The sequence below is a fragment of the Calidris pugnax genome, unplaced genomic scaffold (genome assembly GCF_001431845.1).
Source record: "Calidris pugnax isolate Ruff unplaced genomic scaffold, ASM143184v1 scaffold76, whole genome shotgun sequence".
Taxonomy (NCBI): domain Eukaryota; kingdom Metazoa; phylum Chordata; class Aves; order Charadriiformes; family Scolopacidae; genus Calidris; species Calidris pugnax.
Genome location: NW_015090827.1, coordinates 406,880 through 428,802, shown reverse-complemented (window position 1 = coordinate 428,802; position 21,923 = coordinate 406,880). Strand labels below are relative to the sequence as shown.

The window sequence follows — 21,923 nt, the reverse complement described above, 5'->3', positions numbered from 1 at the left end:
CATAATCATATATTTTTTTAAAACCCTGTGATATTAAAAAACAGATACAAGTTATGAAAGTCTTTTATTTAAAACAAACAACCCCAGCAACAGCGTTTTGAATAGAGTCAGAACTAAATGCGACATATAAATAGAAACATGGTAGATTTCTTTTAGTTACACTGTATCTATGTTAAAATTGTATCCATTTTAGTGAGTCTGTGTAAGATTCCCACCTTCTGTCCTTCTCCTCGCTTTGACTTCTACCCCTTTGCTCATCATATAAATATATTGTGGTGGTTTTTTTATGCTGCATACTAAAGATGAGATTAGAGTATTCAGATTTACAGTATTATGTATTATATATGATTTTTGCTTTTCAGTTGCCCTCACTGGTGATCAAATCTTTTTCTGAAAAAAAACTCCTGTGGGAGTCTAGAAAATCGATGTGTCTCATAACGAATGGCAGCCCTTCAGTAAATGATAGTGGGTGGTATTCTCCTGAAAAGACAGGTCTGATCTTTAGGTGCTCTGACTTGGGAGTGGTGGATCATCATAGTGTTATAAGTTTACAGTATTATAAGCAGAAGATTTCAGTTGAAGGAAGATCTTCTGGTTATTCTTGTGTTATGCTCTGGAAACCAACCTGCGCAGTTCACTGTTGGTCCCTGTGGACACGCACTCCTGACGGGGGAATCTCACCCACACCTTCCAGCTAATCCCAGAACACAGCTGCACATTAAGGGTTGAGTTTCTGATGGTGAAGTTGATAGAGCTACACTGATTCAAATGGCTCTGGTCATTCAAATCATGAATTCCTGAAGTTAAGATGAACAAAAATGCCTGAGGACAGGCAGCCTGTGCAGAGATGTCCCATCGAGCATGTAGGTTTGGGACTCTACCATTCCCATTTTAGATGCTGCAACTATTGAGCTCACCAAACTGGGTATAAAAGTGGTTCTTCCCTTGGGAGTTTTTTCACTGATGTAGACTCAGAGTTTCTGTTGACCCGTTTCACTCCTCCAGGTTACATTCCCTTTTAGCACCACAAATAATTCCTCTCTGCCTTAGTACGTACCCTCTGAAGTATGGGATGTCTGTCTCTACATTGTCACCTGAGGCTGTGTTTATTCCTGAGCATCAGGCTGTGTCACACACATGGTCACTTCAGTTCCATGTGCATCTCCCTTTCTCAAGAGAAAATGCTTCTGTAGCTGCAATTGGTTTATGTCTGACTTTCTATTGACTAGCACAACACCAGAACATGCATTACTGATTTCCAGGTTTCTTTGGGACAGTGAAAGTTAATGACCTGTATTATTTTTCTCTACTAGGAAGTAGGTTACAAGGTTAATCTCATTTAGCTAATTTTATCTAACAGCATACTTTGTTTGCATTTCTGATCTTCACAACACTGAGATTGAGGAGCATCTGCACTTTTAATTAGTGTGTTGTTTATCCTTAGATCACCCTCGAGATTGTTAATGGAGATAGGCCTACCCACTGGTCTTTGTGGTTTCCTCACAGACGTCTCTAATCAATTTGTTGCCTTAATGTTCATCTCTGCTTCTTATAAAATGCTGAGCAACGAGTTTTGTTCAAAGCAATAATATCCATATCTAGACAGCTTTGAATCATAGAATGGTCCAGGAATGGGCCCAGGAAGGGACCTCCAAAGGTCCTACCCCCCCACAGTCAGCAGGGACACCCCCAACTAGACCAGGTTGCCCACGGCCTCATCGAGCCTCACGTTGAATATCTCCAGGGATGGGGCCTCAACCACCTCCCTGGGCAACCTGTTCCAGTGCTCCACCACCCCCACAGTAAAGAACTTTCTCCTCATCTCCAATCTAAATCTGCTCCCCTCCAGCTTGAAGCCATTGCCCCTCACCCTGTCACTACAGGCTTTTGTAAACAGGCTCTCCCCAGCCCTCCTGTAGGCCTCCTTCAGGTACTGGAAGGCTGCTATTAGGTCTCCCTGGAGCTTCCTCTTCTCCAGGCTGAACAACCCCAGCTCCCTCAGCCTGTCCTCATAGCAGAGGTGCTCCAACTCCCTGATCATCCTCATGGCCCTGCTCTGGACCTGCTCCATCAGGTCCATGTCTTTCCTATATTGAGGCTCCAGATCTGCACACAATACTCCAGGTGAGGTCTCACCAGAGTAAAGTGGCAGAATCACCTCTCTGGACCTGCTGGCAACGCATCTTTTGATGCACCCCAGGATGTGATTGGCCTTCTGGGCTGCAGCTGCCCACTGCCTGCTCATGTCCAGCTTCTCATCCACCAGAACCCCCAAGTCCCTTTCCTCAGGGCTGCTTTCCAATACCTCACCCCCCAGTCTGTACTGATGGTGAGGATTGTTCTGGCCCAGGTGCAGAACCTTGCACTTGTTCTTGTTGAGCCTCATGAGGTTCACCTGGGCCCACCTCTCCAGCCCGGCCAGGTCCTTCTGGATGACATCCCATCCCTCTGGTGTATCAACAACACCACACAGCTTGGTGTTGTCTGCAAACTTGCTGATGGTGCCTTTAATCCCTCTGTCTATGTCATTGATAAAAAGGAATCAATGAATTGAATCAATGACTATAGTCTGAAAATCAGAATTAAATGTCTCAATAAACTTAAAAGAGTTGGCGTTCTTGGAAGGGCCCTGACAAGTCAGTACGTCTGCAGAACTGAGCACCTGTATCTCCTCATGGCATGGAGGACTCCTGTTCATCCCATTGCCTTCATGGCTGTAACATCATCCAAGAAAAGTCTTGCCTGGCATTGCTTGATTGTATGGTGTCTCTCTTCTTCAGAAATCAAGAAGGTTTTATTCCTTTTTAATTTTATTTGATCAAATTAAAACATCTTTTAGAGATGTCAGTTATTTCTAATGGACATCTTTCTGCAGTAGTGAAAAAGTACCAAGAGAAGGGAGGCAGGAGCTGAGGGCCCTGGCGGTACAACAGCCACAGTGGTCGGGGATCACGGGAGAGTCAGGTAACCCTTTGACTGAAAATGAAAGGTATTTGTGGCTACAGAGAAACCCCAGATGGGTGAGTAACACTGGTGAGGGAGCCTTTTCAGAAGACATTTGAAATATATCGGAATGTCCCAAATCAATAGGATATTGTGATGTCTGTAAGAAAATACATTTCAAAGTAACCCAAAGTTGAGAGTGGACAGGACTGTTCTGCAGAAACAAACCTTAAGTCATAGAAAGCAAATTTAAATCTTCTGCCATCCTCTGCATCAGTGAAATGATATTGAGCCTATAATTCTGGAAGATGCTAGAGAGTCAACTGAGAAGTGACAAATCAGTCAAGGCTTAAAGACGAAACTTACAAACATTGTCAATGAACCATCTGTTCCTGGGTTGCAGGGAAGAGAGACCACTCTCTGTGCAGCCTGAAGTAAATTGCAGTAGCTGCTTTAAGAAGTTCTTACAGTGAAGACACACATAGTCATAGTGAAGTCATAGTGGCCGCAATAATTAAATCTCATATTTCTGGAGCAAGGGATGGTTCCCAAACTTGAGGCAGTAACAATAGGATTTACAAAAAAGAATTTAAGAAACAGGAGGTAATCAAAAATTCAACAGTCGACTGGTCTCATACAGGATTTGCCACTGAGTGGGCTAACTGACTCATTATTGATAAGATTTTGATGCTACACATAGTTTCATTGCCTCAGATTCCTTTCAATCAAATTATGTGATTGTACAATTGCAACTAGTTGGAAAATTCTGGTGGCTAACTTATATTCCACTCTGAATTATCCGAGACCTAAGTGCTTGGAAAGCAGTGGTACAATACCTTAATCTCTTGGAATATATATGTATTTTTTTAATTTAAAGTGGGGTTTTTTTTTCCATAATCTCAAGATGTGTCAGCCCACATTGCTCAGTAATAGCCTGCAAAATGAAAATCAATCAATAATGCAAACAGATTCTGCTCCATGAGTTGTTATGTTGAGTGTCTCGTTCTTCTACAGCCTGATTTACAAAGCTTGAAAACAGCTTTTTATTATGGAACCGCTAAGACAATATAAGTGTAGTAAAGCAAATAAGTTGCTCTATTGACGTGTTTGGATGTGTATATTACATGTGTGTGCATATGTTGAAAACAAAAGCCGTGAGAATTTCAAGGTTTGTCTGAATTTACACCAGGAAGTTCAGGATTATTGTTTTGTGACATGACTGAGGTTTGTCAGACATGTAGAACTGCAATTAGTTCAAAGTATGTGCCTTAAAAATGTCTGAACAGTTTTCTTTTTTAAAGTTAAAAGGAAAAATTGAAAGGGAGTGAGGGCAAGCCAGGAACAAAGCCATCCACAAAGCTAATTCTTTTTAAAAAGTTACATGACATTGAAAATTGGAACTTGGAACTGAAATGCCATCTCACTCCTAAGTATAATAAAATAGTAAATTTTATTAAGTGTATTCTGGAAAGAGTAAATGAAAGTTCTAAAGCCTGATGGGAGTGGGAAAGGGCCCAGGCAGTATCCCAAGGAGGAAACATCTGATGGCTTAACCCCACCGGAGCACAGCCCGCTGCGGCGACCGTTGGGCAGGGATGGCAGTAGGGAAAAGCAGCAGAACTGAGTTTGGAAACAGATGGCTTTTTCTTCCTCCTGTCTGCAGTACAAATATATTTTTTAAAGGTTTTAGGAAATATTTACATGATGAGAGTTATGTGTCTCCTTTTAATATTGATCCTTTTTAAAATTTTTCAAATCTTGTAAAAATTAAGGTCATTTTGATCTTTCTTCTTTCAAACATGAAATTGCCATCTTTAAATTGCATTATTCACTCAGTTCCAGAACTCATTAATCCCAGAGCACATCCTTTATACAAAAATATTGCAATATCATTTTGTTGGCTTTTAAATGGAGGTTCTTCCTAAAGACTGTTGAGTTCTTGAAACAATTCCACTAAAATTTTCTGAATGGACATGATTATCATGGCATTTCTGATATAGTGATATCCATCACTGTCATTTTCACAAGCCTGAAAAAGTGTTCTAGTGCTTTGGAAAATCCAAATCTGTGTCACCTCTCTGCGTTCAAGAGCGAAGCGGCACAGACTGTGCTGCACAATGCATGTATGGCTGTATGGTCCATAGCCGTATTCCCCGGGGCTTGCTGACAGGGCCTTCATGGAGACCAAGACCACTGTGTCTCCTGGGGTTAGGGGAAAAAAGCTCTGTGTATATTTCTTCCAAATGGGCTTGAGACAGTTATTTCTCAGTCAAATGTTTTCATAATCCAGACACAGATTCTTATTTCAGAACATATTGATGCCCATTGAGATATTTGAAAACCAGGACATGCCTGAGTGAAAAGTTGGTGAGAGAAAGCTCCAGAAAGTTTGGCTCTTTCTTCACAGAAAGTCACTTCAATTCTGTGATAACTCAGAAAGCGGCTGAATGGACCTTTGTGAAACATATGAACTAAGTCACTTCTAAGTGGAGACAGCTGGGGTCTATTTAATATCCTGTGTAAAATGGTAGAGGTCAGCTTCCTGGAATAACTTCAGGGTTTTATTTCATGACTGTCCTCCTGCTGCAGGGACCTGGGGTGCCGGGGAGCTCCCAGCTGGAACGTGCTGTAAGGAAGGCTCCAGGGCCACGGCTCCCCGTGGGGTGGTGGGGAGCATCCTCTGGCTCCCAGTGTCCCCATGAATGTCTGTCCAGGGCCGCGGGGGAGGGCTTTAATTAGTTAATGCGGCAGCTGAACCGAGGGTTGTCTTCCCATTTTATATTCTTAGGATGTAGACATGGGGATTCTAACTGAAAGTCATTGAAAAGTGGCACTTTGGGCAACGGGTCCCATAATTCTCAATACACATGGGCGGCCCTAAGTACCGAGGGTGTTTGTCATTTAGGACCTTGGGTCCTAGATCATTTCACTTACTTGACAGTTTTTTTTATGTCTTTCTTTTCCCCTCGCAATTAATGCAGCCATATCTTTACTCCCTGAGATTGTACATTTCCTTCATGTGCTCCCTGTATCCATTCAGTTTAATTACTCTTGACTCCTTGAGTTTGGAATCTTACTGTAGAGAGAACTTCTGCTATTCCAGTGTCTATGGGCCATGGGAGCGATAACTGTCTCTGCAGACTGGTGCTGCCGGTGAGTGTCCACCCACAGCAGTTCCAGTGTAGCAGTTGATATAATTGATAGTCTAGTGGTAGCTTAATTAAAAGCCTGTGGTGCAATAAGCATGAAAATTCATATAAAAATTGTACATAAATAAAGATGTCCAGTAGGACACTTCACAGTGTGAACATTTGGCTTTGACTACATATTTAAATAGAAGATAAATGGGAAGCTCTAAAGAAGAGCTGAGAGAGGTCATCGTTTCTGTTAGGAAAGAGATGGAAATTGGGAAAAAACCAAATAGCATTGTGTCCGTGGAACAGACAAGGTGAGCACAGCCAGAAGAGGCTTTTGTTGGCTGTGCTGGTGCTGTGGGCCGTGTGGTGTGCAGTGGTGCCTGGTTAACCGGCTGTACAGGGGCTGGAGCCCAGCACCGTGGTGTAAGTCTCTGTGCTCTCTCTCCAGACAGAGCTAAACAGGGTGACTGGAGGGCTTGGGGGTGGATGAGAGAAAATAATGAGGACCAGCTCCTTCAGCCCTCAGTCTCTCTTGACTTATTCTTGAAATAAAAATAATTGTATGAATAAAACCATTCATACATGGCTTAGAAATTATGAGAACAATTTCCACCTAGCCCAGTATGTTTCTGAAGCGAGAAAGAGCAGGTGGCTTAGGGAGTGGTGTAAGAGCAGGACAGACCCAAAAGCATCATTCCCAGCAAGTTGGGGCTCAGCAGTGATGACAGTGACTTGCCCTGTGGTCCCGAGTGGCCTGTGCCCACCCCTTGGTGAGGCCAGGCAGCCTCTGCCCGCAGAGACGGGCCAGCCCTGCCTGCTCCCAGCCAGACGCCCGCTGGCCCTGCAGGGACCCTGAGCCGGCCACCTCAGTGGTGAGTGTCCCCTCGGTGAGTGCCGGGACCCCCCCACCCTGCCCTGCTGTCCCCGTGTCCTCCGCAGCTCGCCCCGGCAGAGCGCCCTCCTCTCGCAGAGCCTGGGTCCCTCTCCCTTGTTCCCATTCGCCTCGACAGAAAAATGGGTTCGTGCTCCAGGAACCAGACCTTGGTTTGCAAGATTTATTATAGTTTGCTCGTTTCTTTCAGAAATGTGGAAGACATTGTTGCAAAACAACCAAACTACAGTTTCATCACGTATTTACATCTGACATACAAATGCTGAATTTATTTCAAAACTATCCACCCATTAAAATGCAAACCCTAATCTCACACTGCTAAAGGACGCCCCTAAAGAAATAGTTGCCTGTGCCCCGAAGTCATAAAACGGTCGAATAAAATTTATTGCCAGCTCAAAATGCTACTAACACCTCATTTTCATTGCCAAACCCTGCAAATAATCTTTAATTTGTTTTCTTTTACATATGTGTGCAAGAGCTTAAAGGAAATGCTTAAAGAGCTGCACAGCCTGTAGCTCCTTCACCCCCGTGCGTGGGTCTCTGGCTGCCTGGCTCCCAGCGCCCTGGGAGAGGGCTGGGGAAGGAGGACCCGTGTGTTAGACGTTGGCCTGAAGAGCCAGAGGATGAAAGCACCTGAGAATCTTGCAGAAATAGGCTTTTTTATTTTTCTTTGCATGTGCTATGAATTAATTTAAAAAAACAAAAAAAGGTTAGTAGGAGAAATGACATGCCAGCCGGGGAACTCGTATGGCCAGGTGTGAGTGGCTGTGAATGGGGAAGAGGGCAGCCATGAAAGCCACATTTTTAAAAACTGGTAAGGTGTGACATCTTAAATTGTGATGAAACGTGTCAGGAATTTGCATGCGAATGGAATCAAGGATTCCTTTTTACCTACCGAGTGTTTAAGAGCGGTTGCCCCCTGGCTAAATTTATTAAGCCAGAAAAAACTTGTAAATTTCTATTGAAGATTTATTAGTCTCATTTGTTTCTGTTCGGCACAACATGAATGTTTAACTCTGTGCTGCAAGTTTGTCGCAGGTGAAACTCCCTTTCAAAAACTGGCCGGGCCTGAGCCAAAGCCAGTTAAATCCCTGCAGTGACTGCATGAGCCGCAGGTGAAGGCTCTTGTGCGTGGGGCTTTTGAGGGCTGAGCCCGGGCTGGGGGGGGAGTGAAGAGGGCAGAGGCATTTTCAGTGTTTGCTTTGGGTTTATTTTATCTCTCTATATTTTCTTTTAAGTTCCTCATGAGAAGAAATATTTGTAAATATCTTCAAAAATCCACTGAAGATAATCTGGGACCCCACCAAGTAAAATCTCTCAGTGACAGTCTGCCTGGGACAGACTCTTGGGAAAGATGTATGGTCATATTCCAGAATTAACTTGGAGTCCTAAAGGTGGTTAGAAAGCTGGGGAGGAGAGGCAGTGGCTGAGATTGGGACACTGAGGTGGGATTGCAGGGCTCGGGGTTGCAGACCTGTCCCTGCATGGGTGCGAGCAGCCGGTGCAGGACCGACAGGGGCTCAAGGAGGGCACGGGGGTTTGCACCGCTCTCTCCAGGCAATGACTAGCTGAGAGTTCGGAGGAGAAAAATGACCTTTTTTGGCCTTTTGTTCCATGTGCACAGACAAAGCATTACCTTTTTCTGTTTCCAGCTCTGCTTTCCCTTCTAGAAGGGGCCGGGCACACGAGGAGACGCAGCTCGGGGTGGGGGGTGCTTCCTTGGAGCCCAGGGGTCACCTGGAGCACAGGCTCTGGGGCAGCCCGGGGGTCCGGGGTCCTGTAGGACCGAGATCCACTGCAGCTGTGTTCTGCACTCAGCTGACTCCAGCGTTGCATTGTTGCACTGACAGAGCTAAAAACATTCCTAAAACATGCCTCAAAGCTTGTGTTATGTCAAGGGAGTGCTCTGGTAGCAATAAACACAGCCTCGGGAATTAGTCTGCACCTGATTTCCCAGTGGTGCTGGTTTCAGGGATTTTCTTTGCTATAAAGTCATCTAGAGAGCCAAGAACATTGTATTGAAGAAATGATACGTAATAATAAACCCAAATATAAAGGAACGGGCAGGGCAGTGAACCTGCAGTGTTTTACTGTTTCACTCCATAGTAATTGCTGCCCGTTGGATACGTGGATATACAGCGTGTTATATTAAAAAGCCTACATATTTCCATAACAATTCCTTGAATGCATTAGAACACCACAATTCAAAGGACTAAAAAGAATGAATTTAGTTTTTAAATTAACATCTGCCTTTACTAACATATAGACTATTTATTTACTTTGTGCATATCAGTACTGTCAACCTTAGTCAATTTAGCCTTCTATTTTTCTTTAGGCTTTTTTTTTTCTTCTGTTTTCCTGCTCTTTTGCTTTTGCACTGGAGTGTTGTTGAACCGGGGAAGTTCTCCCTTTCTAAAAGTCAGCTCTTGATCCTTCTTGGAGAATCACAGACTGTTTAGTCCCATCTCTACCTACGAAACATTGTAGAAATGTATTTTCTTGCAAGGCTTTAATGTGTCGGTATCTCACGAATTAGATCCTGTCGGTTTGGCACAAGCATGAATTCAGAATGCAAAGGGGAATGTGGCGCTTGTAACAATCAGTGTGACTGTGAGCTACACTTGAACAGAGACTGTATCCCATCTCACACAGGTACAGCTGGGAGTCCGGAATAACTTCTGTGCTCCTTTCATTTGGATTAGACAAAACCAATATTCAGACATAGGCTGAGCAATTTAGGGAACGTCAAAAGGCATGCAGGTTTCCCTGGGGAAGGGGGTCTACAGAAGATCTAAGCTGTTTAATAAAAGGTGTGCAGGCCCTGCCAGTGAGTGGGAGCATCGTTAGTTTGTCCTCTGAGCTGGCAGCGCAGCTCTCCCAGTGCTGTCTGACGGCCGGGTACGTGACTGCGAGGGGCAGCGTGCGTTTGCTGGCCGGGGATCACGAGGGCACTATGAATAGGTCACACAGAGCTATTGCTGATCATAAACAATCTGTCAGCGACTGTTTCTGCTTCGGGGTGACTCGGCCTGTCCCTCGCAGAGGAGCTGACAGCCTGTTTGCTGCAGCCGTGCGCGGGGTGAGCATGGGCTCCAGCAGGATGGGGGGGAGCGGCCAGTTGGGATTTAAAATTGATTGCAATTGAGGCTGCTAATGGACTGGTGAGGGTAATTCAGAAATATTCACAAATATTTCAAAAACTGGTGAACTGTACGACGAGTCCTGAAAGTGAAGTTCTGCAAGGCAGGTTATTGTTTGAATTTCTGAGCCTTGTCAGATCTGTTTCTGGTCCTTTCCTATTAAACACAATCTCCCTTCACAAAGAAGGGGAACAGGAGATGTCCGTGTGAGGGCTAAAAAAGACAGCGTGCTGCTATAAACAGAGAGGGGTGCAGGGAACCTCGCCAGGCGTGTTTTTTCCTTGAAGTAAAGCTCTTTAACAGCTGCATCTTTTAGTGCCTTGGGTGGTGAGTAAATGTACTCGGCCTTTTCATCTTTGGGGCACAAATCTTGGCTTCTGTTGAGAACAACAATTCTCTTTGGTGGTTTCACTGACGCAGATGTTTGTCGGCATCATGAAACCATCGTGGGGCTGTCGTGGGTCGGGGCTGTCGTGGGTCGGGGCTGTCGTGGGTCGGGGCTGTCGCGGGTTGGGGCTGTGGCCCCTTCTGCGCCCTGAAAGCCTGCCCAGTCAGCCCACGCTACTGGAATTCAGCCAGCGCTATTTACTTCTCTTTCAAGAGCATCTATTCCTCTGTCGGTTTCTCTGTCTCTCTTCCTCACGCACGCTTAAAGAACAAAACCATCTTTTATACAGCTAAGCATTTTAAATAATTTTTCCAAGTCAGAAAGGGAGAGAGACTGGAAAAAACGACAGCACAGAGCTCAGTGTGTGGATGAAGGATCGCCTTGTCATCCTAATGCCCCCCTTCCTTCCCTGAGACCTGGCTGGAGAGCGGGCTCTGAGCAGGAGCGCTGGCCGAGCTCTGGAGCAGGTCTCCAGGAGAGGACTTTCTGCTGCCTTGCTCTCATCCTGCAGCCGCTCCTGCGTGGTAGCTCTTGCTGCTCTGTGCTCAGCAGATAACGAGTGAGTGACTGCAGAGCTGGAAACATCTATCTGCATAACATCTGCCTCTCCCAGATAAATTCATTAATTGTATCTGATGTTACGTTCTGCCCTTTTCTGCTATTTGCCTGAAAGAGGTTTCCTCTGCAGACAAGGAGAGGTCCTGCTGCTCTTTCCTGGAAGGGCAGCGAAGCAGGAAAAATGTTCACAAACTCCAGGAAACCAGCAGAAACATAGAGAGCGAGGGTTTGAGATGTGAAGTTGCCATGAGCGGTGTAGAGACACCCAAGTGTATGTGAATGAATGGGGTTTGCCCCCGGGGCTGTGGCTGCTGCTGGAGAAGCCCCCAGGGGCAGTTCCCCGCGGTGTAGGCAGTGCTCTGCTCTCACACCGAGCCCTTCCAGCTCCAAGGTGGGCAGCTGAGCGTGGCCAGGCGTCTGCGTTATGGTGGTCTGCTCTGGGGGCACATCCCAAGTATTGATGGACATTGCTGCAGCTGCACCTGCTGGGAAAAGCACGTTGGGAAGCTCCTGAAGACCCCATACACTTTTGGAAATGGAACTTAGGTCTTGCATTACTTTGTGATTTTACAAATGTTATCTCGGGAAAAGATGCACTTAAAATATGAGATAGATACTTTTAATTTAATGGCCTGGTCATCTGCATGTGCTCTGTTTTTCATCTAAAAGTACTTCACTAAATTTCCTTCAAGTGAGAAAAACCTACGTTTGAAATCCTGGCTTCCAGAGGCATGGAGGAGGAGGTGATTCCTGATTAAGATGAGACAAAGCAGGATCTCCTGAGCGAAGGGAAGGAGCTCTGTTGTACGTTTCAGAGTGTGAAGCTCTGTTTCCTGTTTTGCTACGTGGGACGTGGTTGTCCTAACGCACATGTTCCACTCCCCTTGCCCAGCTATTGTCTTCTCCATCTGAAACACCATCCCTTTGTTACAGTTCCTTGGGTATATGTGATTCTGAGTGGAGACTGGTTTCTGTTAGCAGAGTCTTTTTTCCTCTTCAAAAGCAAGAAACGAGAAGGTAGATAATATTAAAAACTATGGGGAAACTGTTTTTTTCAAGGAGTATGTAGTTTACAAAGTTGGGGTAAATGAAGGGCTTGCTGCTGGTGGCTTCCAGAGAACAGAAGAGTCCAAGGCTGCTGCTGAAATTTGGACTCAAGGGATGTCTGATGATCTTTCCACAATGCTTTTGGTGTGAGAGGCTGAAAATTTCTGTGCCCTTGAAAGTGATGGACTCACAGGATTAACCTGGGCCAAAGACAGTGAAAGCAGAAGCTATTCAGGAACTCCCCCCACCACCACACACATATTTGTCAAGAAACCTCAGTCATGACCTGTAACAGTGTTGGTATCCCACTCTTGTGGTGCTTGCCTAAACACTGTCAGTCACACATAAATTCTGTGCTGGTTTTCTGTCCTGTGGATAAATACCATTCAGGGTTAGGTTGGGACCACCAAACTCTGAGTCCCTGTCCACACTTAGGAAACCTTAGAACTGCAGCCTATTCCTGTGCCACCACCTACCACACCACAGTTGACTGAAACGTTTCTCCACCTCATAACCAATGGCTCCAGTTCCCCTTGTCATGCACAGGCTCAGAAGTAACTCTTCCTGGGGAGACAGGTTTCCCAAGAAAATTAAAGTAAATCCCTGTTGTTGAAAAACTTTGGAGGGCAAGGACTATGTTTCTGTTCAGTGCTGTGATTGACCAGCAAAGTCAAGGGGTAAGTGTTCATGTTGCATTGGTCCCACTGAATAAAAATCACAATAAGCCATTCCGTGCACTGGCAGCAAATATCTAATGGTTTGGTCTTCCCTCTGACTGCGGCCTGGCTGAGCTTCCGGAGGCTCTTACTCGTCTCTTTGACAGTAGCCAGGAGAACTGATGTCCTACAGGTTTTCAGGTCTTACAGTCAGACCTGGGTTTTGGTGTTTCTTGCAGGTGGCTTGTGCTGATGGGTTTGATATCCATTGTTGTTATCTGTGAGCTGTTTGCTCAGGAAAAAAATATGTAATCCACTTGAAAGTCGGTAACTTTACAGCAATTCTCAGAGCACCTCAAAAGCCAGTCTTGTTACATTTAAGGACTTTCTAGTTAGTACCGGTCAGCAGACGCGATAGTTTTCAAGGGAACTGGCGTAACTGTGTCTTTTCTTATAAAAGCCTTGAGCATTGAGACTGTGGATTGTAAAATGAAGGTTGCGTTTGTCACATTACAAGGTGTAAGAAGCTACAGAGACCTCAAGACGCACCATCTAGTTTTCTGTGTTGAAAACCACCCAAGTGTTTCTGTGGGAGAGCAGGTACTGTGCTAGGGTACAGTGAGATCCGCGAGGCACTAAACACATGAAATAAAGCAGAGACACAGATTTGTATCTGATACGCTATTTTTACTTTAGCACAATTAACTTGAGCAAATGTCTGCATTAGGAGGCAGGTTCCCCACAAGTGCTCAGCGCTGCTCCAGAGGAGACCGAGGCACGGGGCGGTGTGTGACTCCCGGCCAAACTTCGTCTTCAATACTTACAGGATTTCCCATAGCGGATCTTGCTTTAATCAAATAATTCAATCGTTTCTCTTCTAAGTACAATAGAAGGGCAGGGCTTGTGTTTACAAAGTGTTCGGCGTGGAAATCCTGTATGAATGGAGACACGTCTGCCCCGCTCCCGGCAGCACCGCAGAGCAGCTCTGTAAGGAAAAGGGCTGTTGCTGTTGCGGGTTCCACGCAAAGGAAACCCCTCATTTGCAGAAGATGGCGAGGAAATGGCCTGAGAGAGGTGCAGTGCCGTCAGGAGAGCTGCTCCTGGCTACAGACCACAGCTTTATGGATGATTTTCTCACAGTGGATGTAAAAGAATAGAATTTATAAAGAAGTATTTTATACCTATGGAACTAGTGAATAAAGAGGCAGTGTCTCTGGCCGTCTGTCTCCGCAATGACCGGCACGGGCAATCCCACCTCTTGTCTTTTTGTCACACGGCGGATGTATATAAGCTGTGCTTTGAATTATTATCTTTCTGTATTTCCTGTGAGTAAACACACGCAGCCGAGTGCAGGATCTGCAGTTCTGGTTACGAAGAGTAGAGCATGTAGAGTTTCACATGAAGGGTGCATAAAAAGGAAAGCTGTTATTATTTCTCAGTGATAATGTTATTACTCGGGAATAGGGGACTAGAATTGCGCTTCTCTGAGTTCCTTATTTTGCTGTGCCAGAACCAAAATAAGCCACATACAGAAGAATTAAAGAGATAATCAGCAGTTCCCTCCCCAATGAGCTGGGAATTACATGTTGCTTCTATATTCTGTACAGTGCAATCTTTTTTTTCCTTTTTTTTCTTGAATTATAATTCTGCTATAGTTGAAAAGATAATTTTGCCAGTGTATTAAATACCTGGCAGAAAAAGGCAGTTTAGAACATTTTTAGGTAAATGTAGGTCAACACAAAGGAATCATACAGTTGGAAATATTTTCCAGTGTTTATGTTCAGATGTTCAGACCTGTCTGGCTCCTCTCTATTTGCATGTGTTGGGGTTACAGGCAGTCCGGCTACATTCCACATTGATTTATATAAATATATTGCAGATTATTAACCTCCAGCCAAATACCAGCAAATTTTACTTTTGAGGAAGGTTTGTGACTTCTCGCAGAACTGATTTCCCGTGTAGAGGACATCTGTCTCCCGTGTGCGCCTCGTGAGGGGAGTCACAGAGAGAAATACATTTGTCTTTAGGAGAAACACGCTGAGACATGTGCTGTTACAGTCCCTGTGTTACCATGATAATTTAATTGGTATTTGTTCATATGATGTTTACAGATTGAGTGCAGATGAGTGTCCTAGTAGAGGCAGGGTGACAGTCTCTCCATAATCTCTAACTAGGATTCCCAAATCGTTACTCACGGAAAGGCTTCTTTAAGCTAGAAGGGATGTGCCTGCCTCCATTTCCACAGCATGGTGGCTAATTAGCAATTTGTAAGTGTCTGCCCAAGCATTATTTGGGCAAGGCTGTCAAAGTGGGACCACAGCCTTAACGTGTTAGATCTGCATCACCTGGAGTGAAACATACTCCTCTCCTAAACCTGGGTTACAGTCTTACCAGACCCTTGTGCCGGTTCTTATCTACCCTTCGCTTGTGAAATGCTTTGAGATTTAAGGCAAGAAGGAAAAACTGAGAACAAAGTGTTTTCCTGGTCTGTTTGTCAGGTGTCTCTTCGGAAAGCAGTGACCCCGAGGCTTTGTGCCTGGTCTGCTGCCCACGGGTCCTGCCAAGAGAGACATTTCTCCATGCCGCTGTCGGGGATCCTGCCTGGGCACACAGTGATTCTAAGGAAGAGGGTGAAATATACATGGAATAAAGGAACTGCCGCGTTGTTGGCCAACATAAGCAGTATTATCAACGCTGCTTGGGTTTGTTATTTGTGACAGGTTCTTCAGTTTAGCTGTATTGACTTTTCTCAATAGCTGTATTCAGTTTTTAAATCCACTGTCACCTAATAAAAGTAGTGATTGATTTTCTGCCTCGCTTCAGAGGGAAAAGCAGTCTGATCTCTGCAGTTTAAAACTAACTAAATAAACATATTAGTAAAGTATGTGAGCAGGGAAGAGCATCCGTTCATTGTGGTTCTGTAGAGGTGGGACTCGAGGAAGGACAGTGACAGTCACCAGTACGGGCAGGGGGTGAGGCACTGGGGGGTGGGCAGGCGTTTGGGAAGAAGGTAAAGCTGGTGTGAAGTGGCAGATGAAGCGAGAGAAATCCTAATTAAAAAGAGAAAACAATAGCAACTAGAGTAATCGGACAGGAATGTGACATTATGAAGAGCTTTGCAAATTACTTTGAATTTGATGTTGTGCAACAAGGGGAAATGATAAAGACATTTCAGTAAAAGAGTGCCAGAAAGCAGTGGCAGAGGAAAGCCTCTCTGCAGCGCTGTCTTGTGCACAAAGCTTTTTTCCGGAGTGCATCCTGACTCTCAAGGTATTCCTTGCATCCAGGAACTTGCAGGAGTAATCAGCAAAAACAATTCTGTTTCTGCCTAAGGAGGTTTAATTTCAAAGGTGTGTAACGGTGAACATGGGGGTTCTGTGGGAAGAAACTGAAGGTGCATGCAAACACCCGGGATATTTTTTCTCAAAAATGTTTCTCACAATTATTTTTTTTAAATGTCTGTAAGTGCTGCAGCACAGAATGTGGATAAATATCAGGCCATTTTCTGTATTAACTCTAGTTGCTCGGTCCAAAAAATATTTTCTTGTAATTATTTTACATTGAACAGCTGATGAATTTGTAATACTTAATCCTATTTCAGAATCCACCCATGAAGGAGAGATATACTATTGATGTACCAGTAGTTATCTGATGAATCAAGAGCTCAAAGATCTCTCTACCTTTGAGAGCTCTTTTTTCCACCCTGTATACTGTAAGAGGTGTAACTAGACATGCAGGAGATGTCAGGTGTGTGTGTCTGTGCTGGTTCCTGTGCACTCACCTCCTCTCCTCTCTCCCTCCCCAGGCTGTTTGATGTGTGCACCGTGTCCCGGACCGACAGAGAGACCAAGCTAACGTTAGTGTTTGAACACGTGGATCAAGACTTGACGACTTACTTGGACAAAGTTCCAGAGCCTGGAGTGCCTACTGAAACTATAAAGGTATATAAGGAGAAAGATGTTGGATATTATTTCAGAAAATATTAGCTAGAAAGGGCAAAGAGATAAATGACACAGACAAACTGTTTTGATCCCATGGGATTTTGTTATACCGAGTAATGCCCGACTTGAGAAATGAGTCGCAGCACAGAGACCTGTGTTCACCAAGAGGCGCAATTGCTTTGTGGAAATCTTGCACTTCTTGTTGGGTTTTTTTTCCTCTTTTAGATTTATAAATCCTCTGAATCTGTACTGTTTTACCAAAAGTAGCATTCCAAATCATTAAGAATGACCTTCACTTGCAGCTGTAGGCAGATGATTCCATTATTGTTTAGTCAAGGACTACTTGAGCCTTCCCTAGGTGTCTGGTGGAGCGCTGGGTAGAACAAATCCTGTGCTCCCATCCTCTTCCCTTGGCCTTTTGTTTCCCCAAAAGATGCCTTTGTTTCATGTCCCTCCTGCCAGGAAGGTTTCTATGAGTTCCAAGAACAGGAGGTGTTCCCCGTGGGCTGTGGTGAGCTCTACAGAGGATGGCTGGAGGAGGAGGGTAGCCATGGCCAGGTGCAGGAGCTGGGAAGGCTCTCAGTGACTGGAGATATGGTTCTGATGTTTTCCCACCATGTTATCTCCTGTTCTGCGTCAGTAAGGGACAGCCTCATCCTGGGACAGGACGTGCTTGTGTTATTGCTGCTGAAACCCCTGGACCTGGGGGTGCCACAGCCGGGGCTGCCCTGAGGAACGTGGCTTGAGCTGCTTGGCCGAGCGTCTGTGCCGGGGAAGAGAGTTTGACATCCCTGCATTTTGACTGTGGCTTTAACACTTCTTTTGATTTTTCTTTTTTCATGAGGAGAAATAATTTATGCTTTCAGAGGCGGATTATCTGGCATTTGTGTAAGCACTTTCTGGAAGTGTGTTGTGTCCTCTTAGTCTGGCAACAGTCCTGAGGGAGGGAAAGAGAATATGAAAGCCCTCTGAAATTTAGTTGTTTCAATTTATTTTTTTTTGTTAACAGCTTCAAACTTTGGAGTTCTTTGATCTTTCAGTATAAAATTAGACATAAAACTGATAAAAATCTTTAAACTAGTATCAAAGTCACAAATGTATAACATCAGTCAATTCCAGCACCCCTGTTTTTTAGCAACCTTAGCAGATAAAATAAAATCTAAAAAAAATTGGGTACAGCTTTGATTCAGTCCCAGCAGAAGACTGGAATGTACCTCTTGCATTTGAAGGACTCATTTATGATAATGCTTTTAGGGTCCTAATGCCTTCCAGGACTTTGGTACTACCTAAGGGGGCTGTGTTTCAGTGTAACTAACACTGTGACCATAACACGCAAAGCAGCCGGCACATTATCTCACTGAATGTATGGAAATGGACGGGAAGGGAATGACTCTGAAACCTCAGTGTGAAATATCTTTCGAACTGTTTCATTTAAAGCTAATGAAAGAGGTGAGCTCTGAACTGAAATGTTTGGGATTTTCTAAAAGCCTGGTTAAATTTGCAGTCCCAGACGGTGTGTGAGCACAGATTTCGCGGGGGCTACCTGCTGGTGGAGGGAATTGTTGAGTTTGCTCTCAATAAGCACTATTCTGCACACAAGGTTTACTAGTTCTACCCACCTGACATGTCTGATAATTCGGCACAATAAAAGAGAAAAATTTAGCTACACAGAAAGAAGCAGGAGCAATTCTGGTCTTTTCTGTACAGTGCAGGTCCCACTGCAGCCAGTGAAATTGCCAAGTGTAAAATTCAGCTTGTGGTACAGACAGCCCTTTTTAAATGGGTGAGGAAAAATGTAAAATGGCTGTTTTCTTGGTTGTTGCTGTTGATTTCAACATTTGCCCAGTAGCTGATGTGTTATTTCTTGAGTTCTGTTTGGCATAGGAAAAAAGAGAGATTCGGTTAACTGAAGTTGCATCCCGTTGCTTCACTATTTATGTGAAAACACCCAGTTCATGGAGGTGCTTTTGCTGGTAGTCAGGGCCAATCCCGTGAGGAAGGGTCTCAAGGCTTATTCCTAATGCACGTTGAATATTCCTAATGCACATCGACACCTCGCTGCTGCCATAGCCCGTGTGGGTGCTCCTGGCAGGATCCGAAGCAGAGCACAGTTCTCCCGGCTGCAGGGAAATACTGCCATTGTGCAGCAACTGAGCATGTAACCCGCAGCACAGACGTTGTTAAATGACTAATCTGGATTGTTATAGTTTAGCGTTTGAGGTTAATATGGATTTGTACTTCATTTCTTTTCCAGAGTAGCGGACAATTTGTGTAGAGTATTTCCCCTCCCACTAGCACAGCCCAAGCCCTGCCAGCACCGTGAGCCCAGCTGCAGTTCCGCCTGTGGCAGCAGCATCAGGTCCCAAACAGGCTCTGTGAGCTCTGGAGAGCTTGGGCATGAAAGGTCTAATACACCCCTTTGGCACCATGGTGTAAACTCAACTCTTGTTAGTGGAACTGGAATGACATAAAGTTACTGTGAGAGAAGTATCGGCCTCAAAAGATGGTTGCCGTGTGAGTTAGCTACCCTCATTACACGATGGTCATTTGGGGGAGGGAGATTCAGCTTTTGCTGGTTTGGGGCATTCTGGGGCTTTTACTTACCAACTCTCAAGGAATATAAGCCACACCAGTCCCATTTTAAGAATTTCCTTTATGTTTAGCAGACAGTAGTCAGCCTGTAGCAGTTCAGAGAAACCATCCGTGCTGATCACTGAGCTTTTGTCTCAGTGCTGCTCAGCAACGCCTCTTTCTCATCTGAAGCCCGGTGGCAGGAGTCACCCCAGTGGGTACTTTAGGAACACATCCACAGGTGCCCGTAAAATAGAAGAGAGATGGTTTGCCTTTGAGGCATTGCCTGGCAGTGGGAATATTCTCCAGGATGCACAGCAGACATGCTCACTTCCCCCTGCTGTTGCTGAGAGGATGAATGCTGCAGTCCATTTCTGTGGCTATAGCTCTGGCTACTGAGTTCTGGGTTATTCTGGACAGAGATATTGTAAATCTTTTCTGCTGAAGCACTTCCATTATTTTTTAATGGAATATACTTTGGCCTAGAGGGATGGAGAATATGACTCCGAGTTCTCATGGGCATGGCATTCACCTTTGAAAGAGAACTATGTTCAAGCCCTTAATCTAGTTAATATGTCTCTGTAACTACTGGGTAATAGTCCTACTCACCCTTGCTGGCTTCCTCTGATTAATACATGTTCCATGCGGGATGAATCAGAACCAGCAATGACAACATCTTCCTTCTTTCCTCTCTACCCGTCATGTCCTCCCGTCTTTTCTTCCTGGGATGCTCTGTAACTTCGGGGCAGTGTGTGTGGAAATGGGAGGTGGGAGCTTGGCTTCCGTAGGACACTGCTGGGAGTCGGGCACACGCTGCTGGTGATGCTCATGGCATCCGCAGTTGGGCATCCGAGAGACCTGGCTCATTGGGAACTTCTGTGGGCTGACGTGAGGGCAGTGGAAATGGGAATGACCCGGCTCTGCCACAGAAAGAGTTTTGTTTAAAAAATAGTTAACAGGCCACTAAGGCATTTTGATGTGTTAGTGCTTGGGGCTGAGGCATGTTTACGCTGGGTGGTCGCACTGTGATGCGATGCTTGTGGGGCTGGCATGGATTTTTTGATCCTACAGTATTTCTATACGGATGTGGCTGTTAGAGCACTAATTACATTTTTAATATGGAAATCATGTGTCTGCAAAAAAGTTGCTGTTTGTTGATTTAAGCTGTTGCAATGTACATAAAGGTATTTAGCTTTGAATTAATACGTGCATGTGGTGGCTTAGTACACAAAGCTGTAAATTCAGTGGATTAGGAGTGGCTCTTCGGCGTTCCCTCCAGTCACCTTGTTCTGCGGGGCCCAGGAGCCCGTAAGAACGGGAGGGGACAACAAACTGTTGCCCGGTGCATTTCCTGTAACTTACAACAGCTGCTGTGGAACCAGGCAAACCCCTCACCTCTGGGCAAAACTCTTAGCAAATTAATATGAAGATGCTGCTTCTCAGAAAGCCAAGCAGCGCCGAGTGTGGTGAGGTGAGTCACCAGCCATCTGCCAGGGTGTACCTGCTCAGCCCATCACCTGTGGGAAGCAGAGCAGATGTCACACAGTCACGCAGTTCTGAAAACAACACCAGATATTCCAGGAAAACGGATTGAGCAGTACTGAGAGACTGCAGAGTGTGGCCACATTTAACAACATCAAAGTTAGAAGTCACTAAAAAAAGAGCCTACTCAAATTAATAAGAAAGATGTTAAGAGAAGAACTGTTACTAACATTTTCCTGTTGGTGCTTTTGTGGTAAAGAAAGAGGCAAAACTTAATGAGGAGTTTCGGGTCCCCAAATAAGAGATCAGATCCCCAGCCAACACCAAGAGGTGGAGGTCCCTCACCCCCAGTGAAGGCATGCCCATCCACAGCTGCTCAGGATCTCATTCTTTGTGGAGTATCTTGCAATACATTTTGTTCTGAATCCATATTATGAAATAGGAAAGAGTTGCGGCTATAAATAAATGACAAACCAAAGGACTGAACTGATCCGTTATTGTGGGATGAATCTTTTCCCATTTCCTCTGTCACCCCGCTCCCCGGGGAGGCGGAAGGGCAGCAGGAGGGAGAGCGGGTGCCCTGCACGAGTGGCAGCTCCAGAGGAACTAACCTTAGAAAAAGGGTATTCTCCAGAGGGAGGGGGTTCCCTCTGTTGCAGGTGGTGTCATTTCTCTCCTGGGCTGTGCTGCCTCTGGGGACACGGCCACCTCTCTGTGCACGCTGGTGCAGGTACGGTCTGACTCAGGGGCTGGAGGGATCGTGGCTCCAGGGAAGGGACCGCAAACACAGGGTGCCACTAAATACAGTGCTGTGTCTGTGCAGTCACTGCTTTAGCTCAGGCCTTCTTGCAGTCAGTGTGCAGCCACTGATTTTAATTATGGTGGCATTAAATATCTCCAAATCCCTACTATTTCCAAACCCAAATGCAAACGTTTTCAAACTGATGTTGATGAAGAGTTGGTTTTTTGCAGTGCTGCCCAGGACTGCCCAGGCCTCCATTGCCTGCAAACTGAGAGCTCATAAAAATGTGAGGCACTCCAATAATTTTAAATCACTCTGTCCTGCCTAGAGTGATTTAAAATCATTGGAGCGCTTCACATTTTTCAGTTGTTCCAGCTTGGAAGGCAGTCAAGCAACGTTGTAGCATAATGCATGAAAGCAACCTGC

General features: G+C 45.1%; 1 protein-coding gene across 1 annotated transcript in view; it reads left to right on the top strand.

Moving 5' to 3' along the window:
- The window catches only part of CDK6 (cyclin-dependent kinase 6), a 129,991-nt gene that overhangs the window by 9,410 nt on the left and 98,658 nt on the right, over positions 1 to 21,923 (top strand). Inside the window, exon 3 of the mRNA XM_014940284.1 lies at positions 16,567 to 16,702. Within this exon, the coding sequence (XP_014795770.1) occupies positions 16,567 to 16,702 (136 nt within the window). The remainder of the gene's footprint in view (positions 1 to 16,566; positions 16,703 to 21,923) is intronic.